Raw genomic sequence first — 26,262 nt, forward strand, 5'->3', positions numbered from 1 at the left:
CGTTTGGCATCTGCTGTCAAGTCACGTTCTTTTTTTTTTTGGGAAGAACGGTTCAGCATAAGACACCACAGTGGGGTTTTCTCTAACCTCAAGTCGCCCAGGCGAGGGGCGTCGGTTGAAAGTTGGTTTGCAATTGGGATATATAACCTTTACTTCGTGGGTAGGTACTTGGGCAGGTGTATCTCGTTGTCTGGTAGGTGTCTGCCACCTGAGTGATCAGGTGCTAGGCAACGAGGAGGGGTTGGTACGGGGGAACTGGCTTGAGGCTATTCGCAAGGCAACCGTGCATAATACCACTCTAAAAGGTACCTTTAAATTTTGACTTGGAGGTATGTTTCTTCGGATACTTGAGAGGGGACTCAAGGCCGTCTTAGCACTGATGGAGTTAGTTCCAAACGTGAACACACATGGCCCTTTCTACATACATACCTCCGCCGTCATGAACCCAGCCGACCTAACAAAGGGACTATTGACTACTATAAATAGCTTCACAGGGAGAAACCCCGTGTAACGTAAACTAGATCCCAACTAGCCACGTAGTATTCTTTATCGTCTGCAACCCTCATAATCCTAATATAGGACTTGAGAGCTCCCTTACTCAACACTAGTAACGTCGAGTTTACCTTGTTGATTTTTCTTGAAATTGATATGATGGTTTTGGCTTCTACGCTGGATTACTACTACCGTCCACTTGTATGTACCTTATGGCTTCTCTTAGACAAGAGAAAAGTGCGGTAGTCTATCAACATTTATGATAGGTCAGATGAAGAACTGGGAAGAACCGGGGATTCTCGCTCAGTCACAATGAGAGTAACCAAAGTACGTTTATATCAAGCCACCTATATTTATAAACCCAGATGTGATCTAGAAGTGACAGCTCGCTAGTAATGAAGAGATAGATATCGTAATATCGTATGGAGAAGTTGGCATGGCTAGGGGTTAAAGGTGTCCTAAGAATGCTGCTACAACTACATCCTAACTCGTTAGGAAAGACATCTAGTTCCAGCCTCAGGTATAAAATTAATCTATATCAACGGGCGTAGGTTCACGGAATACTACATAGTAACTTCAGTTATTTGTTTGTCTCGAGTATACGGAGTAATAATCGTAGTTGGTCCGATACGGGAACACTTTGACAAGCCCGTATGGCTAGAAAACAGCAGCTCGAAACCCGACATTGACCTATTACGTATAAGGGGAAGAATATTCGGAACGTAGAATAAGTTACACCATATTCTTTAATGTTATCTCCCAGATATCAGAATGACGCGTCTCCTTAGCCGCCAATTCGGTCTTCATCTTGTAGAATCTTTGGCAAATCTAACAGTAAATTTTACGTATTATCATCATCATCTATCACATAAAATATTTGCATAATCGCGTCTCACATTCGGTAAGAGAATCGCAAGCACGCTTGCCGGTCTGAAAAGGGCACAACCGAAGCTACCGGGGGATGCTCAAGTAATACGGCCGAAAGTCTCTTCAAGGGACTCAAATATCAGACCACTACGGACATGAATATTCACCGTAAGCCGTGTCAATAAATGGCCCGAGCACTCAGGTCGCAAAGCCGGGATGCGAACAAAGAGGCTGGGCTTGCCGAAGCTCGTATGCCTTCATGAAAGGCGGAAATGCTGGACGATATTGGAGTAATGGAGATCAATACCACATAGAAGGCAAACCTTGGAACCTAGATTAGGGGACAAGGTCGACGCGTGTGAAAATTGCTATCATCAGTCAGACACGCGAAGTTCACCGCTCCGGGGATGTCAGGTTATATCCAAGCGATACGGCCTGTTCGAGGCATAACAGCCTCGGCTTCAGTTGGCACTGTTCGCTGGATGGACAGGATCTGAACCGGGTAATAGACAACAGCGGACCTACGTGGCCAAAAAAAAAATCTAAAACGCGTCGAGTATCCAATAGGCAAAATGCCACTGCACATCCACAAGTCGGTGAATCCAAATAGGACGAACTTAATTGCCGCCATCCTCACTCTTAGAGTTGCGTCGTCATCGCCGTCCGAATTCGACCCGTTGGATAGTCGAACCTTATTCCAACCAAGACAGCAATATCCATGGCGGATGGCTCGGTCATTTCCTGAGTTGAAGGAAGACCTTGTAGCTCACGCGAGACCCTCATATGTACAGTATGTAGACATTCGTCGAATACATATGTAATCTCCTGAGCTCTGACCAAGGCTCGTAAACTCGTAAAGGTAGCAGCTGAGTATTCTTGGCTACGCCGCGGCTGATCCTGGCGACCTTTCTTCTAGAAGAACTCAGCTTAGAAGATCAGTGGAGATAACCATTGTCGGCGACACCGGTTACCTGGACAAAACGGGTTGTGAACTGTACCACGGTAACTCATCAATAAAACGCGTGTTAACCCCAGCCTTACCGGGTAAGGGGTTCAATGCGGTGTCGTGACTTAGGATTCACCCTGCGAAGATATGCAAGGGCTCACCTTGTTGAACGCACAAAAAGTTCCGAAACGCTGGGGTGGCCCGACCCAAGGGAAGACAACCTGGATTCAAGGGATAAGAAACCGTACACTACCTAGGCGTTGATTGTACGTATGGATGTGATATACCGTATACGTAGTGGTATGTGAAGCACTCCGATGCAAGGAGGAAAACCGGGGTTGTCATTGCATCCGCCAACTGCAGAACTTGCAGTCTTGCGCATGGTTTGGCTTGTACATAGACGGCATTTGGCTGCCGATGCACATAGGTAGGTCGTATACGGTATGTTAAGTAACGCAAGCGGCTTAAACAAGTTCAAGACTATGCGGACGTACTGTAAGTTTCACCACGTGGGATGTCTACCCGTCTGGAGGTTCAGCCGCAAGGGAATTTGGGTCTAGGGACCACAGAGACGGTTTCGGTTTCGGTACGACGGGCTCATTTTTGTCTATGTATGAGCACATCCCGAGCCAGAGAACCAATAGCCCGCGAGTATAAACGTAGATTGATCCACGAAGCACGCACGCATAAAAGTCTAAGGGGAAAAAAAAGGGAAAAAAAAATACTCGCCATCCTTGTTCGGTCCTTAGGGGTTCAAGGGTTCAAGGGTTCTTTTACCTACCTCGTTTCTAGAACTATCGAAGTAAACGAATGTATAATAAGCCATTTCGTGCAGTTGGAGGGGTATGTACCGAGTAGTTCGAGTTTCCGGCACAAGGTAGAGACAATCTCCCGTGTCTTGTCTTACTTACCCGCCACGTGTGAGATCGCCAAGTTTTAGGGCTTCTTTTCGTGTTGTTTAAGCCATGCCGTGCCGGGTTATGATACACACATGGCTAAAGTGAACGTGACTTGCTAAAGACGTTGGCCAAGAGCAGCTATCTGATAGTGCTGTTTTTTGAGCAGGGAATATGGGGGTTAGCTTAAAACAAGGCGTGGTCGACGTACGATATCTTATGCGATATCTTATGTAGTGGCGGTGAGATAAGATTGAGGTACAAATACGTAATACCCAACGTATAATGGTTCATTATACTCGTATTGTATACATGGTATACCATATTTTATATGATATAATCATGTATATGCGTGTGTATAGTAACCCGGTCACTACACTAGCCAGCAACACCTACATACCTAAGGTATAAAAAGTGAAACAAGCCCGTCAAAGTCGGTCCACGGGTATCCACCATGTAACTAAAATACGCCGATACGGTCATAAACCAGGCTGTGTTACAGAGGCACATGGTATATCCCGATCGATATCCGTAGCGTTGTGAGAAGTTTCTTATGTCGGCGCATGTAAGACGCTAGAAGCTAGGGAAATATGACATTGTAGCAGATGATTTGTGATGGCCAATCTGACTAAAGATCTCACGATCGTGGTGGCGATGGGAGTAACGGTTCCGACTGTAATCACGGGAAATGATAGCGTCGACCCCCGTCCCGTCTCATATTGATACCTAGGTACTTAGGTAGGTATGGTAAGATAAATATACATACCTACCTACATATCGATTCATCACCGTGCGATATGTACTGTGTTTTACTACGATTATTCAATTTACATAGATGGGTAGCGGTGCGCAATGGCATCGTGTGCTCATCGCGTTCGGGGCCGAACCGTACTCTGTTTTGACAAGTCTTATTCTTGCTGGAGCTAGTTCTTCGGCTTTGCACTTGCATATGCTCATGCCACTTGCACGGCATTAAAAGGAGAGATGGATACTTGACCGGGAGCGCAACGACCCTTGTGGTCGCTGATAGGATAAAATAACAGCGAGGCACAAATACAGATATTTCTGACATCGGTGAACTGGGATATTGCCGCATGCTGTGTAAGGACTGATCCGGAGAACACGGGCGCCCCCGTCCAACTCAAAGCCCGATTCCGTACGCTGCAGATGTTCGCTAAACCATTCCTTAGGAGAGTTGATGCGGCCATCGCCGTATACATATCGGTAGGGAAGGCTTGGCCTTGCTTGATGGCTCGGGATGTCTGAATACCTGGGAAAATGCTGCGAGACAGCCGCCCCCAAATTATCGGTCGCATAGGAATAAGTTTGCTTTTGCCAAGCTGTCCATTGGGACGGACTTGGAACTAAGCAACCTGGTGCAGCGGTGCTTCTCTATCCGGCACTAGACATTTTCAATGTGATAAAACCAGCTTAGCAACGGTGTCACCGCAAGACTATTTTGCCACAGATCCTCTCTGACCCACGCTCATTGTGATATTTGATACGGATGGACCCTCTGGTGCTAAGAAGACGGCGCAAACAACCTTGAGGCCATCTGGAAAACGAAACTAGATAGCGGTCAGCAGTAGCCAGTTTCAGAAAATTGAGCTGACCTAATCGTATGAGTTTTACAGCCTAGGAAGCTCTTCTCCATCGGGCGTTAGGATATTATAGTATATAATACTTCGTACTAGCAAAAAATGCTGACGAGCTCCATGCCAAAATTAGAAACCACTGCGGGTATAATTCCGCTAGGAAGGACAAAAGCCCATCTATTGACGGCGCTATTTGTTCAGAGCCGAGTATCACCGGATTAAAACCCATACAATAAAATAATCTGAGATTGTAGGATTAGCGTTGTCTTTGCTTTGATAATCGGTATCTAGCTGTGAAGTACGATATGATTAGCATCTTGTGTAATGGTTACTCAGATGCCTCCTCTACTTGAATTAATGGCAACTCGACTTGAATGGAAAGGTTCTTAACTTCTTGCAAGATATGGTCGTAAGTATGAGGGTGGTATTTCTCGGGCCATCGCGACAAGGGAGTCCACAGAGTTAGGGAGTCCACAGAGTTCTATGGGTATGTGAGGTCTATCAGATCCAGGCTAGTCTCCAGGCTAGTCTAGATCGTTATGCTCTCTTTGATATCCATATTTGGTATTTTGACCACAATAAACGTAGCAGTATGTAGACCTCGAAATTTGATACCTGCATATCCATACTCTCTTTTGCCTGTGGTTACGCGCCCCTAAATGTAGCGGTCCTAAAGAGGCGATGTCGATATGAACCCATCTCGCATGAATAAAAGAGATGAGACGTGAGTATGTAAGTAGGCTATACGCTGAATCCCATAGGCTCGTTGGAAGATGGTGCACCAGTGGGCTATTTGGCATTTGTTACCGGCGGATATGGACGGGACACGAGACTGATCACTTAAACATCCCGGGTTCCCGGGTTAGCTCAACACTGCCGCTAGTCGTATGTTTAATGCATCTAGCCGCGTCCAAAGTTTTGGTGAGACAATATTACAACGGAGTTCAATGCGATGACAGAATTGTTCCAGAACCAACAGGGTAGACCTAGTCATTTGCCATGTGGCCCAGCTGCAGGATCGGGATTTGAATACTTTTTTAGAGAATGACTGTAGATACGTATACGGATAGAAGAGGTGATTCAGCTTGAAGCTAGCAACGTGGTGTGCCTTTAGTTGGTGAGGCTGGATGATGGATAAACCAAGGGAGGCAATAAGGCGAGTCACGACAGCTATCTCAGGTGGTCCGTAACGACGAAAGGGGAATATCTGGTTGACCGGTTTGGTTAATTGTGGCAGCAATGCAATAAGTATCTAAGAAAGGCAGGCATGTTGATAATTGACATTGTATAAATGCTGCCTTTACACAGGGAGATGGGAAAGGTTCAAGGTTGGTTTAAGTCAGATACTGTTGCAGTCGGGCAGCACACGGGCCACTTAAAGTCCAGTTCTCTCCATTATGTTTTGGTTTATGTATGAAGTACACAGTACATTTGCAGATAGTATATAGTCCAGGTAGCCGCGTTTTAGATCTGCATGAGATACTGCCTGATAGGGCCGGCAATATCAAAAGGCACGCGAAATTGACCCATACTTTAGGTGGTGGCTTCCTTTTTCCACGTGGCAGACTCCATCCTATAGCGTGGGCAGGTTTCGGCAAAGATTTCTAATCGTATATTTAGCGATGTACCGGTACAAGGGTAAGTTGCTTTGGAGTAATGCAGGTATTTCCCTGGCTTTTACCTCCTTCCTTTTTCTATTTTCCGTTTCTCTTTCTCCGTGACATCCCGCAGTTCGGCGAAGTGTACATACCAAATATATATATATATTGAATGACGGCGCATGATACACTTGATATAACTTCCTTATAAAGTCTATTAAACGACGTGGCGCTGGATTGAAATGAAAGTCGGGGAATGAGCACAGTTCTTCGCGCTATCCGTGCAGAGTACTACAGCGCGTAGTAAGCGTAGGTACCTATGTACTATAATTATGTACTATAATGGGGGCTAAAGCACGGTCGAAGAATGACTTAATAGAATATCCATTAGAAAAAATATTACCCACTTCTATAACTACATCTCCTCATATACGCTTTAGCACCACTAAACATTCAAACGATGCAATTAATCTATTCAAGCGGTCAATAATGACGTATATTTCCAATACCACACTTATCGGCCTCCTTTAAGTCCTTCGTGCAGTCGTTACCTAGTCTATCCAGCCAATGGCGCTGTTTACATGGTTCGGGGGTCTCATCAAAAGCATACATAATTCGAAAAGGGTTGGACCCCATACACCCATACATGCGAGTTCCCTACTTTGACTTCTTACGAGATCCCGCGCGAAGTTAGGATCATCATTGTTGGGCGCGGGTAGCAAGCCAAGAATCGTGTAATTGTAGATCATTATAAGCAGGTGTATGTGTATGCCAATGTGTACTATGATGTAAGCTATAATGAAAGAACTACGAATTTCAATACGCGTAAAAGGATATTATATTGCTCTCCTATAACATATTCCCCTATGCGTCTACCAAATCCATCCCGTCGTCATGTTACAAATATGTCAGGTCTTAGCTTCTAAATTTAATTATTTAGTAGGAACCGACACTCTGGAACCGCAGTATCAAATGTCAAGGGATATGATTACTTGACGATCCATCGAGCCATCGAGCCATCGATCCTTTACGTTTGAACACGGTCTATCCGTACTTATTTCCAGGGATGAAGACCGTTCTATCATTCCATTCTAGAAACGCTAGAAGCAGTGGAGAGCCCATACCAATTAAGAGGATATAGGATTCCTAGCCTTGGTGAAATTGCGTATGACGGCAAGTCCGTAGTATTAGTTACTGCAGCATTATTAGATATGTGCATGGACGTGAGAGACGTCAAGGCATATACGGTCGCGGCGGCTGTTACCGGGTACTTGAATATGAAGCGCTGATAGGGGACTGAAACTATGGTGTAAACTATATTGTTTCCAAGAGCTGGACAACAGGTATGTTGACATATACATTCGTTACATTAATAACAACTGCCCTATTAAACTATTCCCGTTATATTGCTGATCGTAAAATCTACCTTAAATTCACTTGGTCAATCAAGCGTTGCATCACACTGATACGGTTCATAATATCGTGGGTGGTTTAAAGATAGTCTTTTGAGTGTGTCGTAAAAGCTTAAGTAAACGATGTAACAGATCCTGATGACTTTTACCGTAATAAGTCTTATGGAAGAACTCTTTGCCAAGGCCTTATTTACACATACCTGAGTCGGGTGTAGGCCGGGAATAATTAGGCATAAACAATCTAGTACAGATCGCGAACGTAAACCTGCGTTTTGCTATGTAGAGACATATAGAATTGGTAGGTATCATACATATGTCTATCACACGTCAAGTTAAATAGTATTGACGCTTAGATATTTAAATTTGCAGCAAATAGAAGAGGACATGAGATTACAGAGGCATGCAAATATCTAATGGGTCGGTAGATTGGGTTGCATACTACTTACGTTTTACGAAGAGTCTCCAACTTGCTGACATTACTGTATGTAGTTTGAACTTGACCTTGTGCAGCCTCACATCTACATAGACATGCAACGTGCGCACTGCCGTGGCCGTGCAATAAAAGGGCCAAACAGCAGGTGGCACAGTTCCGTTTTGGCAATCTAGAGTCAATGAACCACATGGCGATTGCACGTGGAACTAGAGCCTATTGGTCCTAGTATGCTTTCTCAACGTGCTATGCAGTATCGCGCATCGATAGTAGCCTGTGTGAATTATTACAGGTCGCTAATAGGACGTCTCAATTATCTTGGTGTCATCAATATCAGGGTGATAATGTAAGTGGGCGGGTCTTCGGATCTGGGTTATATTACAGGTTGTATATATACTTAACCGTACACTACACCGTGACTTGGCGGACACCTCAGGAAATGCTAGATTCCTCTGCTTGTAGCGCGGATAGGGTTGGCTGGCACGATGTCACGATGTCAGATCAGTCGTCGGGTTAAGGAGGATGGAAAGAAGTTAAAAGCCACCGGCTCGGATTTGATAGCGAGAACTCGGAGATGGTTCTATGTGCCGAGCTCGTCAGCTCTTCTTTTGTATTGATGGCTGACAAGAAGCGGATCATGTCGTCTATTAAGCAGTTTAATACAATGTGGCGGTGGTACGAACATTATGCGCTCTCTCTGTCTCTGCAGTGCAGCTCTCTGCGTCTGCATTCTAAAGCACACAGTGTTAGGAAAGGTGTTGCTCACGGTTCGTGTCGAGTTATTCTAAGCCTAAAGAAGGCTAGATCGTCAAAGGGAAAAAAAGAGTGTTGCTGCAGAAAGTCAACCATAGTAGATGAGGGGTGGAACGTACTGGTTGGTGGAAGCCATCCCTGGAAGCACGTGCAGATCTGTCGGTCTGCCAAATGTGTTGGACAAATCGGGCCACCTGGAGAAAAAACATGGTGGGCATAATTATGAGCGGAGTCAAGTAACATCTAGGTGGAGGCGGAAAAGGCCCCTAGCCATTAATGAATTAGCATGGCAAGCAAGGGTTAAGTGACTGGGGAGTGTCGTCAGGAGACCGGTGGGCGTTGCGTTTAAGGGAACATGGGTTTTTAAAAGAGGGCGAGAGAGAAAACGGTATTAACCTCGACATCATTCGGGGTCTTGCTATGTAGTTCGAAAATCCTTCATAGCCACTCCGTTTTGTGACCGCATACATTCGGTAGATATACGCACGTAGGGGCTCTTTCCTAAATGTTACAATGTTGTATAAAGCTGTCTTTTTACTGGGTATAACTATCATTTGCCTTTAGATATTAGCTCTAATGTCTGTCTCGTTCAAATTCGACTATGCTTTAGACAATCCTATGCCACCCTCCGTGTGCTACCGCACGAGGTCGAAGCATCATTTATTCTCATCCATAATAATGTTTCTAGGAGGAGAAGCCCCGCGGCAACGTGCTGTGGCCATGTAGTTTCGCTTTTATATATGTATGTCTTACCTGTATGCTCTTTGCACCTTGTGTAATTGAGATCAGGTTGCTGCTGATGTTTTGAGCTCTGCTGTGGATGGTTGCGTTCATATCCGACGATCCCCCCCCGTAAGGGTTTGCAAGTATGTATGATATAGACCGGACTAAGAGCTTAAGCAAATGAAGTTCTTTTTAAAAAGACACCTTTACATTAGGCGGATAGTATAATACTATAGTAACCCTTGTAATCACCACGTGATAAATGCTACCGCGTATTTAAGGACTATAAAATACTCGAGTAACCTTAGATCAATTATACTGCTGTACTTAGGTAAATACCTGGTAAGTAATATTAAAGCTTCTTTTGTTTTTAAAATGTATTAAAAACATTATTTGCCAAATTTTTAATCAACCTATAATTAAGTAATATAACTAAATGAACTTCAACTTTAACCAAACGTAAAAAAGGAGGAAACGTAAGTTACGGTCAAAAATAAAGGCGAAACTAATACTTTTGGACTAGGATCATTTAGTGCCTCGTGGCCGCCCCGGCAGTGTAACTAGTAAAACCGTGGCCTGGTTGTATATATGTACAGTCATATAAGTACATTTAATAAATGCGGTGGTCGTGTGTGGATGATGGATGGTGGATGGCGGATGCAGCTGCTATGGTACCTACTTGTAGGTATCTCTCCCCCAATCAGCATATATTGGCCCCTCTCCAACAAACGTGCTTATTCCTCCACCGCACATGGCGAGCATGGCAAGCCACAAATGACGGGGATTTGCAACTTCGAATGGCAGGTGGCAGCCCACTTGGCAGATGCACTAAAATATAATATCCACATCGTAAATGACCAATTGATTCCATCCCAAAATTCTTCACTAGGTTCATTAGACCCAGATCCGAAAGCGGGCATGTTCGGGTTTCAAATGCAGGTCGACCAAAACCGAAGATGCTACAAGCCGCCCAAGAAGTTTTAAAAGGGGATCGGGAAGTTTTCCAGAATAATTGACCACGTTTTAGGAGACTCGCAGCTATTAAGATTCGATACACGGACCGCGCTACTATTCCGAGAAAATTCTCTATCGTCCATGGTGTCAGGGGTTGAAATCTATCGTTGCGCCCAACGTACATACTATTAGTTAGGTACCTACTTGGGTAGCCCTTCACGGCATGGCAGCATGGGAACCTAGGATGTTGCTGTATCGCTGTACCGTAGTACATCGCGTGTACCGTTCTGTAAGTAAGCCAGCCGTACATAGCGGGGCACGCATGTGGCTCCCGCCTGCGCTATAGAGGTACCTCCTAACCTAGCATATACTTACAGCATCTAAGCAGCCTAGGGCAGGCTTCCCATGATAGTGGACCACTGACTTACAAGGGGGATACACTAGTAGACCCCTCTGCGCTAGAACGCTAGAACATTACTGACCCTCATAGCGCTATAATCTATTTTTGTACTGGGTACTTGACTCTCGCCACTCATCGCAAGCCGTTCGTAAGTTCCCTGCACCCTGTACATAAGGTATGTAACGCTGTCGCCCTACCCACCTAATCTGAACTGGGTACATAACGTGTGCGTCTATCCGTTAGGCAAATGGCTAGTAGGTTCAAAGTACCTAACGGGCCTGGGGCTTCCTTAAATGTGAACGTCTCTCCCAGGTACTGGTTTGATTTACATAGAGAGCTGATACCTCTGATAGGTACCTCTTAGACTAATACTTACATGTATCCTTCTACCTTCTCTACCCTCAACCACTTCTACCACCCCCGTCCCGCTTCTCAATCGTTCCCATTCTATGCCTTCAACTTGAACTCCACTCCCTCCTTCTCCTCTCTGCCTTATTTCAGTTTCCTCTGTTGGATCCGAGCCGTTATATCATCCTCATGCTATTATTTGGCCCGCTTATGCAAACGTAAAAGGACTCGTCTGCTTTCCCCCGTCTCGATGGTAAGTATAGGTTGATGGCTGCAATCTCCCAAACCTCTCAAACGACATCGCTTCCTATACACGACCACGAGCCTCGCCAGCTACGATCCCACTCAACTTCGAATAGTAACGCCGCAGTCCCTGCTGGAAACCAGAATCTCTCCCCCGCTACTATTAGAAGAGTACATTCGAACACTCCTGTTGAAACTGCTACTACTGGCGATCCGATTACTTCCTCGAACAATTTTCGTCACCACCAAGTCACTGCATCGATCAGCTCCATTCCCGGCGTTACAAAAAATCCCAAGCCTGGAGGGTTGTTTGCTCGTGCTGCCGCAGCAATTGACAAGATATCAGAGCCTACTATTCGCAGTCGATCGTCTGCGTCTACTCTGAGTCGCTTGTCTGTGGTGCTAGACTCTCCGAGCAGCGAGAATTCAAATTCAGACAAGCCAAGAATCCGTAGTTTCTCGGGCAACTCGTCCGGTCCTTCTACCCCGTCTCTTCTGAGCCCGGTCAAGCGGTCAAGTCAGTTGTCGTTGAAAGATCCCATCTCGAAGCCATATTCTGAGACAGACGCAACTCGACCCCCTCCGATTATATTGTCTGGCACGAAGAACAAAATGCATCAAACATCTTCGAGACTGCTCCGCATGACGGACGACGACCGCCCGTTCACTAAAGTAAGTCAAACTTGTTCCGTTAAGTATTCATAGTATACCACTAGTAGACGCTGCCGATCTGGGATTTGCTTGTAGTCTGCTCATAAAATTTATCATGCAATGGTTGCTTTCTACTGTTATACTAATAATATCTTAAGGATTTCAAAGATCTTTTCTCAACACTAATCGTCAGCTTGCTTCCATTATCTGCTCATCGAGTACGGTTAACTCGCGTTGAGCATACCTTCCTGTCTGAAGATGCGATAAATAATCTGGGCTCATTGAAGTTTTCCCAATCAAACCGCATGCCCGATCCTAAGGATCCGTCACGTATCGTAACGACGACTACAACGACTACCTTCTCCATGGCAAAGGATATGGCCAGGTCAATATGTCAACGGTTTCTTGATGCTCGCTTCATTGAATCAGCCGACGGCAAAATGCAACAAGTCTATACGATGAAGGGCTCTGTATGGCAGCTGACGCCGAAGGGTGTATGCGTTTTGGATCGTTTCTGTTCAAGGAACGGTATACAGCAAAGACAGATCAGCGACCTCATTGCTTTGGGAATGAGCTATCTATGTATCCTCGAAAGGGATACCCAAACCGATAAGTTGGTGATGGATAGGGGAACGATGGAAGTCATCTTTAGGAGGATGATAGGTACGAATGGTCTGAACATTAAGTCAAGTGTTGGTGCGGCCGATTCAGACTCGCTGAGCGATTACCGAGATGGACTCACTGGTGTGAAGATGGCTAGCGAACGCAAAATTAATGGTAGGACATTCAAAGATACGTTCACTGGGAAATCATGTTCGGATTGGTTGATGGATTGTTGTACTACGGTTGACCGCCGCGAGACGTTTGAAATGGGCACTCTGTTCGTTCAATATGACCTCATGGAGCCTGTCCAGCAAGACCGAGTTTATATGGCTTCTCAACCTGGCGCTGTTTCATTCCAACCTACGAAGACTGCCGTCTACCAACTCAGCGCCAAGGGAAGAGATATTGTTACCGGTGGTGGAGGGAGAGGGCGCACATCCGAAAGCGAAGGGGTCGTGTCATCGCGTATAGGTATTGCCAGAGACTCGAATACCCAACGTCTCGATAAGATCTTGAGCGATGCTGCTTTGCGACTACTGTTTCGGGAAAACCTGCGAGAGACTCACTGCGAAGAGAACCTGTCGTTCTATTTGGACGTGGATGACTTCGTAAAGTCTTGCCGTAACGCGATCAAGCAGGCCACGAAGACCCCTAGCGCAACGACTATGGATGGGATTAAGGAAATCATGGCTCAAGCATATGGTATTTACAATGCATTTCTGGCACCAGGCTCGCCCTGCGAGTTAAATATCGATCATCAATTGCGGAATAATCTTGCTACTCGCATGACTAAGGCAGTAGGGCAAGACGTAACAATGATTGACACTCTTCACGAGGTTAATACCCTTTTTGAAGATGCCCAGAATGCTGTCTTCAAGTTGATGGCCAGTGTAAGTACTAGTCGAGCGCAACTATATTTCATCGATAGCTAACCTATCTACAGGACTCTGTCCCCAAATTCTTACGCAATGCGAAATACGAACATACATTAAAGAACTACGACTTTGATGCGATTGTTGTTGGAGGTCGCGCGCCGGAACGCAGCCGAAGTCAATCCAACCGCAAGTAAAAAAAAAAAGACGATGATTCGGGCCATTTTCGAATCGCCCCACGTTGAGCAGACGGCGTATTCCGGTTTTACGAAAACGGTGCTCATATATTCGATCCCGATCATCTACCATCTATTATCTTTTTCTTGCCTTAGCGACGTCACTACTTGGTGGCGTTTGATCGCAAAGACGTTAATAGCAATCTCTACGACATATGTTTCTCGGTTAAGACTTTCTTTGTTTACTTGGGCGGCGTTGAGGATAAACTAGCATAGACACCATCGGCGTTCTGAACCGCACCTTATCGAGTGGCTCATCTGAATTTTAACCGCGAAGCGCAAAAGGGGAAGGAAAATTCACCAGAGTATATAAGGAGGCTTTTGGTACGAGAAATGGACTGGCTACTGCAAGACGATCCCCATGGGCAATCCATCTACACAACGGAAAGCTCGAGGTGCGTCAATGAGTAAGTGAGCTGAAGTCGACGATGCTTGGAATTATTACGTCGCGGCTTTAGAGTTTATAATGATCACAGCGTTTACTAGGGATATAGAGAGTGTGGTCTTGGGTTTTCGTAACCCTGCATCACCGGAGCATTTGCAATCCGCAGCTATGAGCGGCGACTGAGCAGTGGAGGGCGCATTTTCGGCCAAACTGCTGGCTGGCAATCTGTACATACAATTGGCTAGACTAAAGCTGGCAAGCTTTCCGCTGCGGTCCTCAAAAATGGAAATCAAAATTTGAATCAGGGAGACAGACTCATATTCGGCAGTGAAACCAATTGGAACGTGAATCACTATGTGTATTAAGCCGTTGTCATCTTCAATCATCTTCCGAGCCTAGGTAAGGGTGGAATGGAGTCGACGAGACCGGAGTAGGTTGATCGAGGTGTCGGATGCATTCCAAGACGCGAGGGGGGAGGGAATACGACATCTAGTTTTGTTTTTGTCTCTAGTTCTACAACAAACCTATTGGTGGCTGTCGAGTATTGCCTGTCTAATTGCAGATTCTCCCGAGCTAAGTCAGCGCCCTTTGTTCCCCTTCTCCCTGGGTTCTTTAAAGATCGCTTCGTCCCCCCTCCTCTGCCACCGATTTCTTTTACACCATCCACACACGCTCGCTCGTTTCCTCGTCGTTCGTTAACTGTTGCGCTAGACATTTGCTCTTAGTCTTCGTTTTAAGAGATTCATTACTTCTCTCTCGTCAAAGACTATTACTACTACTACTACTACTACTAATAACTATATCTTACAACAACACACATTTACCGCAACAGAACCTACGAAACGAAAATGTTCCACAAGACTGCCGCTGCCTTGGGCCTGGTTGCCGTCTCCGGCGCCGCTGCTGGTACTGCTGGGAGCTACCCTGCTTATCCCGTCAACAACACGGCTCCCTCCTCCGTCTGGCAGTACTACAATACTACTGTCCCCACGACGGTCGTAGTGCCCCAGTTCACTACGGTCTGTCCCGAGGCGACGACCCTGAGCTACAATGGTGTTCAGTACACTGTTACTAAGGGCGAGACTGTCACTGTTACCAACTGCCCTTGCACTATCTCTACGGTAAGTCCCTAAGCTTATTGCTATATATATATATATATATATTCCGCTATATGTATATACCATTCTCTAACTCTTATCCACAAAGGCCGTCCACACTCTCACCTCGTCTCTCTGCCCACCTGGCGTCACGCCCACCGCCGTCGTCCCTGCGGTCCCAACCGGTATTCCTCACCCTGCTGAGACGCCTGCTCCCGGCACTCCGGGCGTTCCCGCCCCTCCCGGCAACCCAGGCGCACCTGCGGCTGGTACTCCCGGCGTCCCCGCTCCTCCTGGTAACCCTGGCGCACCTGGCACACCTGCGGTTGGTACTCCTGCTGTTCCTGCGGCTGGTACTCCTGCCGTTCCTTCCCCAGCCGGCACTACACCGGCCCCTGGTGCCCCCGCCGAAGGCGGTTCTCCTCCTGCGGGCGCCGCCCCAGCCGTCGGCACCAGCGGCGCTGCCCCCGTTGCTAATACTCCCAACCCGCCTGCTGGCACCACGGGGTACGCACCGTCTGCCGTCCCATCTGGTATCGCGGTCTCGGGCGCGGGCAGCAACTCTGGCTTCGCGGCGGCGCTGTTCGCTGCGTTCTTGGGAGTTGTTGCTTTGTAAGAGCTGGGCTGGTACTCTCGTCTAGACGATAGCTACTTGACAACGTGGCATACCTAAAGCAAAAAGAAAACAAAACTAGAGGAAAATGAAACGAATGGACCCAGCGTCCGCTGTGTATGTGCGATACACGTACACCAATCCCGTGGTTAGAAGGATATAATGTCTATTTTTCCTATCCCGTCTATCTATCTATCTGTCGATCGACTGATCAAAACTTTTCCTTTGTCATCAACATCCGTTCCTTCTCTCCTGTTGGTTATTTCCGGAAAAGTAGAGGGAGATTGGGGATGGGGATAGGTATGGGTTGGATTTGGACTTGGCAAAGGGGGCGTTGCTAATTTTTCATTTTTACTTTCTCGCTCTCATCTCTAGACGTGTAACGTACACCCGAACTCTCCTTAACGCGGGTAGCTGGTTCAATAAATTACACCTACATTCCTTCAGGTATCCGTGTCTTGGTTTCATTGTGTCTTGGTGTGTGTCTTGTGTCATATTCTCCCTTGAGTGTGTTCTCTTGCAGATCCCCGCCCTTTTCTCGCTTTCTGAGTCTTGTAGTTCAATAAATTTCTTTTAGCCTTGTCAATCCATGGTCAATGATGTATTGTAATTTCTCCATTCTGCTTTGCACCTTCGTCATCTTTGTTGCTCGAATAGGTTGAGCAACGATTCCAATGGTGCTCGAATCGGTTATTATCTACATCAATAGGACACTTCAAAAATAACTGGCCTTAGACCACGTTCGTTAGACACCTATTGATTGAAAATATCCTCTCATTTAGCATTTGCGAAGTGCCTGTTCGACACATCGTCCATATCCCATAATTGCAATCAATATGTGGAGGATTGGGCAACGGGCTGTATACACTCATAGAATCGTTTTCATTAAGCCTTTCCAGCTCTGTGCTACCAAGGCCTCGCTATACTCAAGCAAACAACTTTTGTCCATATGCTTTGCTGTGCAACTCTCGCCCTAACGCCGTCAATTTATAATAAACCTTTCCATAGTCATCTGGGTATGAAGCAATGCCACTCCTTGAGTCTAATAATACAAAAACTGGCAAAATACAATGCCGATGTATGCGACTCATGGGGTTCATGTCTTGAACTGGACATTACGAGTATTAAGGGCCATCCTAAGCTCCGGCTGTAGCTAAAGCATTGATTTTGGCCTCGTTTGGTCGCTTGATGTAAAAGGGACAAGATACATTTATCGATGTGATCAGCGGAGACTCGTACTCATATCGATGAGGGAGCCTGATCTCGTCTCCAGCCCTTGCTTCTCATGTTCCCCTCGATAGCCTTCCAAATATGCTCAACGATCTCATGATCCCTCCACCGGCTCGAATCTATCGTATTATGAACCGACTCCTTCCAGGGATCTATGCCGACGCTCATTACTCTGTGCCCCCAGTTACGTACGGCCTCGGGGGGCTTTTCGTTTCGCCAGCCGACGTAGATACCGGGAATGTGGCGGAATAACTCGCTAGGGTTGCTCCACTTGTAGTTCTTGAACTGCCAACTCTGGCCAGTCGTGAAGACTGCGACCACCCGATTCCAATATTCTGGCTTGAACTGCTCAGGGCCTTCGACCAAGATAAACCTCATAGGTCGATTCGGGTCGATGTCCTTCAGTAGGCGGTTGATGTGCAGCATACTCGCACCTGTGCTGGAACTAGCAGACAGCGAGTTAGGCGGAACATATTGGCCATTCTCGAGGAAAGACTTGACATTCGTCATGCGGAGGAGAGAGGAGGCGGAAGGCGAAAGTAGGATAATAGGATCGGGTCGTCTAGGTTTCTTGTGTGTGGCCAGCGCCGGATTATTAGATATGGCAGTAGGTGGAGCTTGTTGCGACTTCTTGGACATGAGGGGCGCAGCTAGCTTTCGAACGTGCGAGAAGTCCTGTAGAATATTAGTTTCAATCTAACCGGAGGGAAGATAGCGGATCATACCGTTGGCTTGATGCCTCTAAGTACACTGTTTCGATCGCCCATCTTGCGCTCGCTGTTATAGATAACCGCAAGTCTTGGATCCAAGGTACCCTTCCCAGATCTCCCTAGCTTCGCACCGATTGCGGGAGCTGCTGCACCCTTGGAAGCAAGAGCTGCAGCTGCAGTAGAAGTTGAGCCATCCTTATCTCCGGCCAGCGGCTTGATGTACTCGCATTCTTCGCTAGCTCCCTCGAGCCATGTGATAAGATCTAGCCGCTCGACAAAGGCAAGCATGCGGACTTGTCCCTTGTCCCCGAGCTCCTCATTAAGCTTCGATACAGAGGCATTGTACTCGGGAATTGCGACTTCTCGCTTCAACCAGGCGATGTAGATACTGCGCAGATCTACAGGGGTATCGTTCGAGGTGAATCGGGTTTGGATATCGATAGGGAGGGATATGTGGGAGGGGGTGGAGAAGGTGAGGTGCGTCGCTTGCGAAAGGGGAACTTCTTGCGCTGAGACGTCGCTAGACGCGGTCGGTAGAATTGCGCCTCCAGACGCGATGGACTGGCGAAGCAGGAGGAGGGGGTCTTGCTCGGTGGAAGCCATTGTCACAGGCAACAGGTATTCAGGCGTATTACCGTTGAAAAGTAGCTGCTGAGATGACGGGATGACGAAAGCTTGAACTCGAGATCCGGAAGTTGAAAAAGAGTTGAATGAAGCTCAGCCTCGGGCGGTTTGGAATTGAACGCGAACAAGGCTGGTCTTAGCGCGAATTTAAAGTGCTTACAGTGATATTTCTTTACGTACACTTCTTTAATGTATTTGTATGCACATATACGATATACGGTACCCACAGTCCTTAACTGAACCTTTTTCAATGAACTTTTGTACCTTGTGTACCTTTTCTTATGCTTTTGACAAAAATTCTGATTCACCGTGATAGCTCTAACGATAATATCTAGGTAACTTAGAAGGTTTGAGTGCAGGGTTGTGTATATTTCACTGCTATACCCTCACTTCGTCGTTAATATCTACCTAGCCCCTATTCAAGGTGTTGCCGCTCCCTTTAGGATTGGCCTCTGTGAATTCATCCCATTCCCTAGCCTTCATAGTCTCAGCATCTGCCTTCTCGATATTATCCTCATCTGGTTCAGGCCTATTAAAGCTAGCTTCTCCACCACCTTCAATGATATTCCCTTGCCTTCGTTCCTCTTCTAGGTACTCATCAATAGTCATGGTTGGAAGATTGTGGCCCGGACGAAACACGCCCCTCTGAAGCTCTGCCCGATTAGACGTGAGCGTGAATGGCCTTAAAGGCTTTCCCTCTCTACTGAGAAGTGGGCCATTACTCGAGGATAGGAGAGTGCTCAAAGGGAGGTCTAATCTGTCCGAATAACCATCGTTATCATGCGATACTCCACGCCGCCGCTCGTCATCTTCAACTGTTGCTGCTTGCGACATTGGAGGAGCTGGTGCTTGCGCTAATATTTCCGCCTCTCGATTGATTCCCTCCAAGCCCTGAAATGCCATGTGCGTATAGAAAGCGACGTTCGTGAGATACAGTTCCCGAACAGCTTCTTCATCTCCACCATCCTCTAGATATCGTGGAGAGTTTCGCATATACTCTAGCTTCTTCTTCAACTCCTTCTCTGCTTTGAAATTGGCAATCTTGGCATTGCGCCGAGCTGCTGGATCTGAGGTAGATATGGTAGAGAAGGCTGATGGATCTTCATTATATTCGGTGAACAGCTTACTGTCTGATGGGGATAATATCGAATAGCTGTCAAGAAGGTGTAGAAACCTCTCATATGCTTCCCGGGTCGCGTTCAAGGCAGCTTTTCTTTCCGAGGGTGACTGTGTTGAGACCTTCTGAAGAAGTTCGGCTATGCGATAGTTGACCAATAGGTAAGGGAGGTCAGATGTAGCAATATCCTCAAGCCCTTCATTAGGACTAAATAGTGAGACCTTGTTAATAATCTGAATGCATTCCTGGTATAATTTCAAGGCTTCAGCAAGATCCTGGCCATAGGTGGGCGAGTTTGCCTCATAAGTGCCTTCTAAAGCTATCCGCTTTCGTTCGGCAGCCTGGAACACAGACTTTAGGGTCCTTGGCTCCTCACTCATTGCGACTAGGTCATCAACGGAGTATGAAAGACGAGGTGGAAGTTGACAACAAATGCAAATTTACTACTCAGGTACCTAGCAAAAAATGTAAGCATTTGGCGGCGATAAATGGCATAGAAGTGAAGACCCTTTACCGTTTAATGGGTATATTCAATAACTCACAGCTTTATTAAATGCAGGCAAGGTGCTGGTGAACTGGTGAAAGCAAGACGTCAGTGTTATCGACTGCTTGGGCGCTAATTTTAGACTAAAAGTGGAGTCATTAGTCTACTATGTTTAAACGCATGGAGATATTCTTTTATAGAGTGTATCCTTAAAAGGTATCGTAACTGGAATAAATGCATCAGACATCAACATCAACAGACTAAACCTACCTTCTCCTTAACATAGTGGAAATGAACAAGAATCAATGAAAGAGCAAACCGTCAGATACTATGCTATTTGTATTATGAGGTACATATAAGCAGGTAAAAGCGAGAAAATGCCCATTGCCTAGGTACATGTATGAGTATCGTGACTAAGGTAAGATTGTCTACCAGTACAATTACGGTAGGTACCTGCCGAATCTCGAATTGTAGGCTTGGAAGGTACGATATCGTGTTTGATATGTGCGCAACTGTTATTCCAATCACACAGCCCGTTCAATGTTGTATGTTACGGAAAGTACAAACAGCGTTGTTGCGCCACCTGCACTCTGCATAGGCAAGTTGATAAGTACCTTCTTTATTTCATTCGCTAGAGCTGCTTCCTTGGCACTACCTAAGAGGTAAATGGGTAGATAATAGAGGAAATCACGATTTACGTCGAAGGCGATTACTTGTGGTTCGTCGCAATTTTTTCCGTAGTCCTTCTCCTTTACCACACAAGTACAACTCCTTAACATCCCTAGTTACTACACACAAAGATTATTGTGTAGATTATTCTACAAAACCCGAACCCCTAAGCCCTCTTTAACTCAATCCTCACAGCAGCATGTCTTCGTCGGACTCTGGGGCTGATTCTGGCTCAGAAGATGATAACCCTTCCCCGTCAGATATTCAACCCAAAGCGACGGCTAAGGTGTTTGACAGCTTGCAGTTTTCCCAGTTTATGAGAGATCACCAGGAAAAGATCTACAGCTCTATACCAAGCTCAGTTATCAGGGATGAAGATAAATCCACCAATTTGCTTGTAAGAGAGGCAGAGAGCGAAAGGATTATCTCAAGTCCAAGAGAATATCAAACCGAATTATTTGAGAGGGCCAAGCAGAAAAACATAATCGCTGTTCTAGATACTGGTACGCCTTTTTTTTCTCTCGCTATAGATATATCCTGTAGTGTTGGAATACTTGCTAAAAAGTGACCTAGGAACTGGAAAAACGCTTATTGCCGCTCTCCTCCTTCGTCATACCGTCGAGCAGGAACTAGAAGACAGAAGCGCTGGCAAGCCGCCAAGGATATCCTTCTTTTTAGTATCTTAATCCCACAATGACTTTCTTCCACACTGTACTGATACGTACGTAGGTCGATAAAGTTGCCCTAGTTCTTCAGCAATATGAAGTTCTCAAGGCAAACCTGGACCATTCTGTCCAGCGATTTCATGGTGACCACGGGGGCTCCATCCTAAACTACGATTTCTGGAAGCAGAAGATCGAGGAAAGTATGGTTATAGTTTGCACCGCCGAGATACTTCTCTCGTGCCTTCATCACTCCTTCATTAAGATGGAGGGTATTAACCTTTTAATATTTGATGAGGCCCACCATACCAAGAAGAACCATCCGTACGCCAGGATCATCAAAGACTTTTATGCACCATTAGAGCGAGAACAGCAGCGGCAGCCCCGAATCCTAGGCATGACCGCATCACCCGTTGATGCAAAAACAGATCCAACTTCTGCGGCCGCGAAATTAGAGGGGCTTCTGCATAGCGAGATAGCGACTGTAGCGGATATCTCAGTCTTCACGAAATCTTCAATCAACCGACCTATCGAGGATTTCATCGAGTTCAGCGTGACCCCAGAGCCCTTTGAGACGCTACTTTGGCAGAAGTTATATAAGTTGGTCGGGCATAATGATGCTCTAAGAAAGCTCTTCACCTATTCCAGAGCTTGTACTGCAGAGATGGGCCGCTGGTGCGCAGACCGGGTTTGGAAAATATGCTTGACCGAACAGGAAGCTCATAAGCTGGAAGCGAAGACAGAGAGGAATTTCATGTCTAGCAAAACGCATCTCCCTATAGCCGCTCTCGACGCCGAGAGATTGGCTGTTCGAGACGCGTATAAGATAGTAGCTGACCATTCATTTCCCCAACCTCAGCGGAACCCCTTTTATCTATCCGACAAAGTCGAAGCCCTTATTGGAGCCCTCCAGAAGCATTTAGATCCACTTAAGGATAAGTGCATCGTGTTCGTAGAACAACGCCTTACTGCATTATTGTTGGCAGATCTTGTGAAGCAGCCGAGCTTAAACATGCCTCAGATCAAGGCCGGCGTACTGGTAAGTCTATTCGTTATTCACTACGACCGAATTAACTAACAATGCTGAAGTTGGGAGCGGGTAGCGACACTGGCGACTTGGGAATGACTTTGAAGGAGCAGTTTATGACCATGCACCAATTCAGGAACGGTGATCTAAATTGTATCTTTGCCACCAGCGTTGGCGAAGAAGGTATTGACATGCCTGACTGCAATATTATCATTCGATTTGATCTTTGCAAGACGATGATCCAGTACATCCAGTCGAGGGGCAGAGCTCGGCGCAAGGACTCCAAATTCTTCCATATGGTCGAATACACCAATTCTACTCAGCTACAGTCTATCTTTGAGCACGAAGACAGCGAAGCAAGGCTCCGCAGATTTTACAATACACTGTCTGAAGACCGGCTCATTACTGGAAACGATTATAAAATTGACTATTTCCTATCTCAAGAGAGGAGCCACCGTGTCTACGTTGTGCCTTCAACCCAAGCCAAGTTGACATATAAAAGCAGTCTAGTAATCCTAGCCAACTTCGTCTCAACGCTACCACGTCCTTTGGATACCATTTATACTCCGGATTATATAATAAGAGGCATCGGCCGAGAATTCGAATGCGAAGTTCTCTTACCAGACACTTCTCCAATCAAAGGTGCGCTTGGGCGACGCGCAGATTCCAAGCAAGTTGCCAAGTGCTCCGCCGCTTTCGAGATGTGTCTGCAATTAAAGAAAAAGAAGTACCTTGACGATTACTTACAATCTACTTTTACTAAAAAGCTCCCGACTATGCGTAATGCTCACTTGGCTATTAGCTCGAAGAAGCGATCTGAGTATCCTATGCGCATAAAGCCTGAAATCTGGGATAAACGAGGCCATCCGGAGAGCTTATACGTGACGGTCCTGAAACTGACCTCTCCAGAAGCAATGGCGAGATTTTCGAAACCGCTAGCTATTCTCACGAGGCACCCACTTCCACGAACAGCCAAATTTCCCCTATTTTTCGATCATCAGCGTACCTCAGATGTAGAATGTATACCTCTTCCACGCGCCTTCAAGACAACGCCAGAGGAGATCGATCAAGTCAATACGTTCACACTTAAAGTGTTCGATGATGTGTTCAGTAAAGAGTACCGTTCGGAACCGGAAAAAATGCCTTACTTCTTTGCGCCCCTTATACACCCTCACGGCTTCAATTTTGCTAGTGCATCTGACGACGTTCGTGTCTTAATTGACTGGGGGTGTCTTTCTATGATCCAAAGCGCAGCAAGATCCCTTGAATGGGAAAATAAACCAGATGAGTTTTTCAAGGACAAGTTCGTCATTGACCCTCACGATGGGTCACGTAAATTCTATACGGTTCGCCGCCGTTCCGATCTCAAGCCAACTGATCCGGAGCCGCCGGGGATTTCCAAGAACCAGGCCGGTAAAAAATCCACCCGGGAAGCACCGAACGACATTTGGAATTTTAGTATTAGCTTGTGGTCAAAGTCGCGTTCTAAATTGACAGTTCGGCATGAACTACCTGTCGTGGAGGCCGAGTATATTCCACTACGACGGAATCTTCTTGATGAACTCGACAAATCCTATGATGTGGAACGAAAGTGTTTTCTTGTCTTTGAAACCTTGAAATTCTCACCTGTAAGTTCCTCTGGCCGCCTACATTCATATTCTTAAAGTCTAACCAATTTAGTTACCGGTCGATATGGTTGCCATGGCCTACAATCTACCTGCAATAATATATCGACTCGAAACTAGTCTTATAGTGCTAGAAGCTTGCAAGTCTCTATCCCTAGACATACGTCCCGATCTCGCCCTAGAGGCAATGACTAAAGACAGTGATAACACCGAAGAACATTCCGAAGAACAAATAAATCTTCAGCGAGGCATGGGGACGAACTACGAGCGTCTTGAATTTCTTGGCGATGCATTCTTGAAGATGAGCACAACAATTGCCCTGTTCTCTCAGATCCCCGATAGCGACGAATTCCAGTACCACGTCGATCGCATGCTACTAATTTGTAATAAGAACCTCTTCAACAACGCGCTAGACCTAGAGCTGCAAGAGTCAATTCGATCGAGGGGCTTCAGCCGACGGACATGGTATCCGGATGGCCTCGATCTATTGAGAGGCAAGCAGAATACTAGCATCAAGGGAAAGAAGGGTGTCAGGGAAGTTCATACACTCGGAGACAAATCAATAGCTGATGTTTGTGAGGCGCTCATCGGGGCAGCTTATCTGACGAGCTATGAACAGCACAGCTTTGACATGGCCATTCAGGCCGTTACTAAGTTCGTCAATCACCAAAACCATAAGATGACGACATATGGAGACTATTATGCAGCATATAATATCCCGGAGTGGCAAAGCGCCGACGCCACGGCAGTTCAACGTGAAGTAGCCAGGAAGATCGAAAAGAAGCTTGGCTATAGATTCACGTATCCCCGTTTGCTACGCAGCGCATTCATGCATCCATCGTATGGTACCATTTACGAGCGTATCCCACATTATCAGCGACTAGAGTTTCTCGGGGATGCACTACTCGACATGGTCTGTGTCGACTTTCTGTTCCATCGGTATCCAAATGCGGATCCCCAATGGCTGACGGAGCACAAGATGGCGATGGTATCAAATCAATTTCTGGGCTGCCTTTGTGTCTCCCTTGGTTTTCAGACGCATATGCTGTCTATGTATAGCGGGTTACAAAGAGACATTACGGAATACGTAGCCGCTATAACAGAAGCTCAGCGAGCAGCAGAAGAAGAAGCTGAATCAGCCAATCTTGGACGTGCTTCATATGCAAAGAATTTTTGGGTTGGAGTTCAGAGACCGCCTAAGGCACTCCCTGATATCGTGGAGGCGTACATCGGTGCTCTCTTCGTCGATAGCAAGTATGACTATAGCCAAGTGCAACAATTCTTCGACACGCACATGCGACCTTATTTCGAGGATATGCACATCTACGATACGTTCGCTAACCGACATCCGGTCACCTTTCTAGCCAATATGCTGCAGTTGCACTTCCACTGCGCCAACTGGCGCCTCATGATCCAAGAAATCGCCGTTGAGGGTGGTCCGTTGGGTCAGGCGCAGGTACTCTGCGGCGTCATGATCCACGGTCAAGTCCGAGAGCACGCCGTCGCAGCTAGCGGCCGGTATGCCAAGATTGCGGCGGCTAAGAAGATTATGAGTACACTGCGGGAGATGGGCGTTGAGCAGTATAAGGCGACGTATGGATGCCGCTGCTCGCCTGAGGAGGCCGAGGCTTCGGATCCCCTCGCGGAAGTTACGGCTATTTGAGAAGAAGTTTAGGGGGCGTAATCTTCGGGGGTGTTTTTCGAGGCTGGTTACTAATTCGCATGCTTACTATCTCAGGATACATGTATATTAAGCTTGAGTCGCAGCTTTTCTCTAAATTCGATGATTTCAGATGAGTTAATACGGCTTTCATCACCACATTATGAGTGTCGAGTAAGCACCTTTGCGGTAAATCTTGTAGAATATCTGACGACGACGACCATGCATTCCTTTTAATATCTAAAAACCGGCAAATACCTACTCCTAAACTCGTCTCTCAACAAGATTGTCTAGCCCCATGAAAGTTTCATCCTTGGAACATAGGTAGCTGTGCTCTACT

The 26,262-nt window shown here is 46.4% G+C and overlaps 5 protein-coding genes across 5 annotated transcripts; 3 read left to right on the forward strand and 2 right to left on the reverse strand.

The window, feature by feature from the left end:
* The first annotated feature begins 11,360 nt into the window (after nt 1-11,360).
* On the forward strand, nt 11,361-14,220 carry F4817DRAFT_236881 (RGS-domain-containing protein). The gene is made up of 3 exons (XM_049298980.1): nt 11,361-12,329; nt 12,467-13,801; nt 13,855-14,220. The coding sequence occupies exons 1-3, from the start codon at nt 11,682-11,684 to the stop codon at nt 13,978-13,980; spliced, it is 2,109 nt and encodes a 702-aa protein (XP_049162336.1). The 5' UTR covers nt 11,361-11,681; the 3' UTR covers nt 13,981-14,220.
* Nucleotides 14,221-14,873: 653 nt separating this feature from the next.
* Nucleotides 14,874-16,590, forward strand: F4817DRAFT_236899 (uncharacterized protein). Its single transcript, XM_049298981.1, has 2 exons — nt 14,874-15,525; nt 15,611-16,590. Exons 1-2 carry the CDS (start codon nt 15,253-15,255, stop codon nt 16,115-16,117), a joined length of 780 nt encoding a protein of 259 aa, XP_049162337.1. The 5' UTR covers nt 14,874-15,252; the 3' UTR covers nt 16,118-16,590.
* Nucleotides 16,591-17,353: 763 nt separating this feature from the next.
* Nucleotides 17,354-18,657, reverse strand: F4817DRAFT_312465 (CDC73-domain-containing protein; the record flags this gene model as incomplete). The annotated part of the gene is made up of 2 exons (XM_049300129.1): nt 17,354-18,019; nt 18,070-18,657. The coding sequence occupies 2 exons, from the start codon at nt 18,655-18,657 to the stop codon at nt 17,354-17,356; spliced, it is 1,254 nt and encodes a 417-aa protein (XP_049162338.1).
* Nucleotides 18,658-18,961: 304 nt separating this feature from the next.
* On the reverse strand, nt 18,962-20,815 carry F4817DRAFT_326763 (TAP42-like protein). The gene is made up of 2 exons (XM_049301945.1): nt 20,550-20,815; nt 18,962-20,422 (listed from the first exon to the last, which is right to left on the reverse strand). The coding sequence occupies exon 2, from the start codon at nt 20,173-20,175 to the stop codon at nt 19,087-19,089; it is 1,089 nt and encodes a 362-aa protein (XP_049162339.1). The 5' UTR covers nt 20,176-20,422; nt 20,550-20,815; the 3' UTR covers nt 18,962-19,086.
* Nucleotides 20,816-20,980: 165 nt separating this feature from the next.
* Nucleotides 20,981-26,143, forward strand: F4817DRAFT_326766 (uncharacterized protein). Its single transcript, XM_049301946.1, has 5 exons — nt 20,981-21,451; nt 21,522-21,625; nt 21,678-22,649; nt 22,700-24,265; nt 24,318-26,143. The coding sequence occupies exons 1-5, from the start codon at nt 21,148-21,150 to the stop codon at nt 25,923-25,925; spliced, it is 4,554 nt and encodes a 1,517-aa protein (XP_049162340.1). The 5' UTR covers nt 20,981-21,147; the 3' UTR covers nt 25,926-26,143.
* The last annotated feature ends 119 nt before the right edge of the window (nt 26,144-26,262 follow it).

The sequence above is a fragment of the Daldinia loculata genome, assembly GCF_022478755.1.
Source record: "Daldinia loculata strain CBS 113971 unplaced genomic scaffold F4817scaffold_6, whole genome shotgun sequence".
Classification (NCBI taxonomy): domain Eukaryota; kingdom Fungi; phylum Ascomycota; class Sordariomycetes; order Xylariales; family Hypoxylaceae; genus Daldinia; species Daldinia loculata.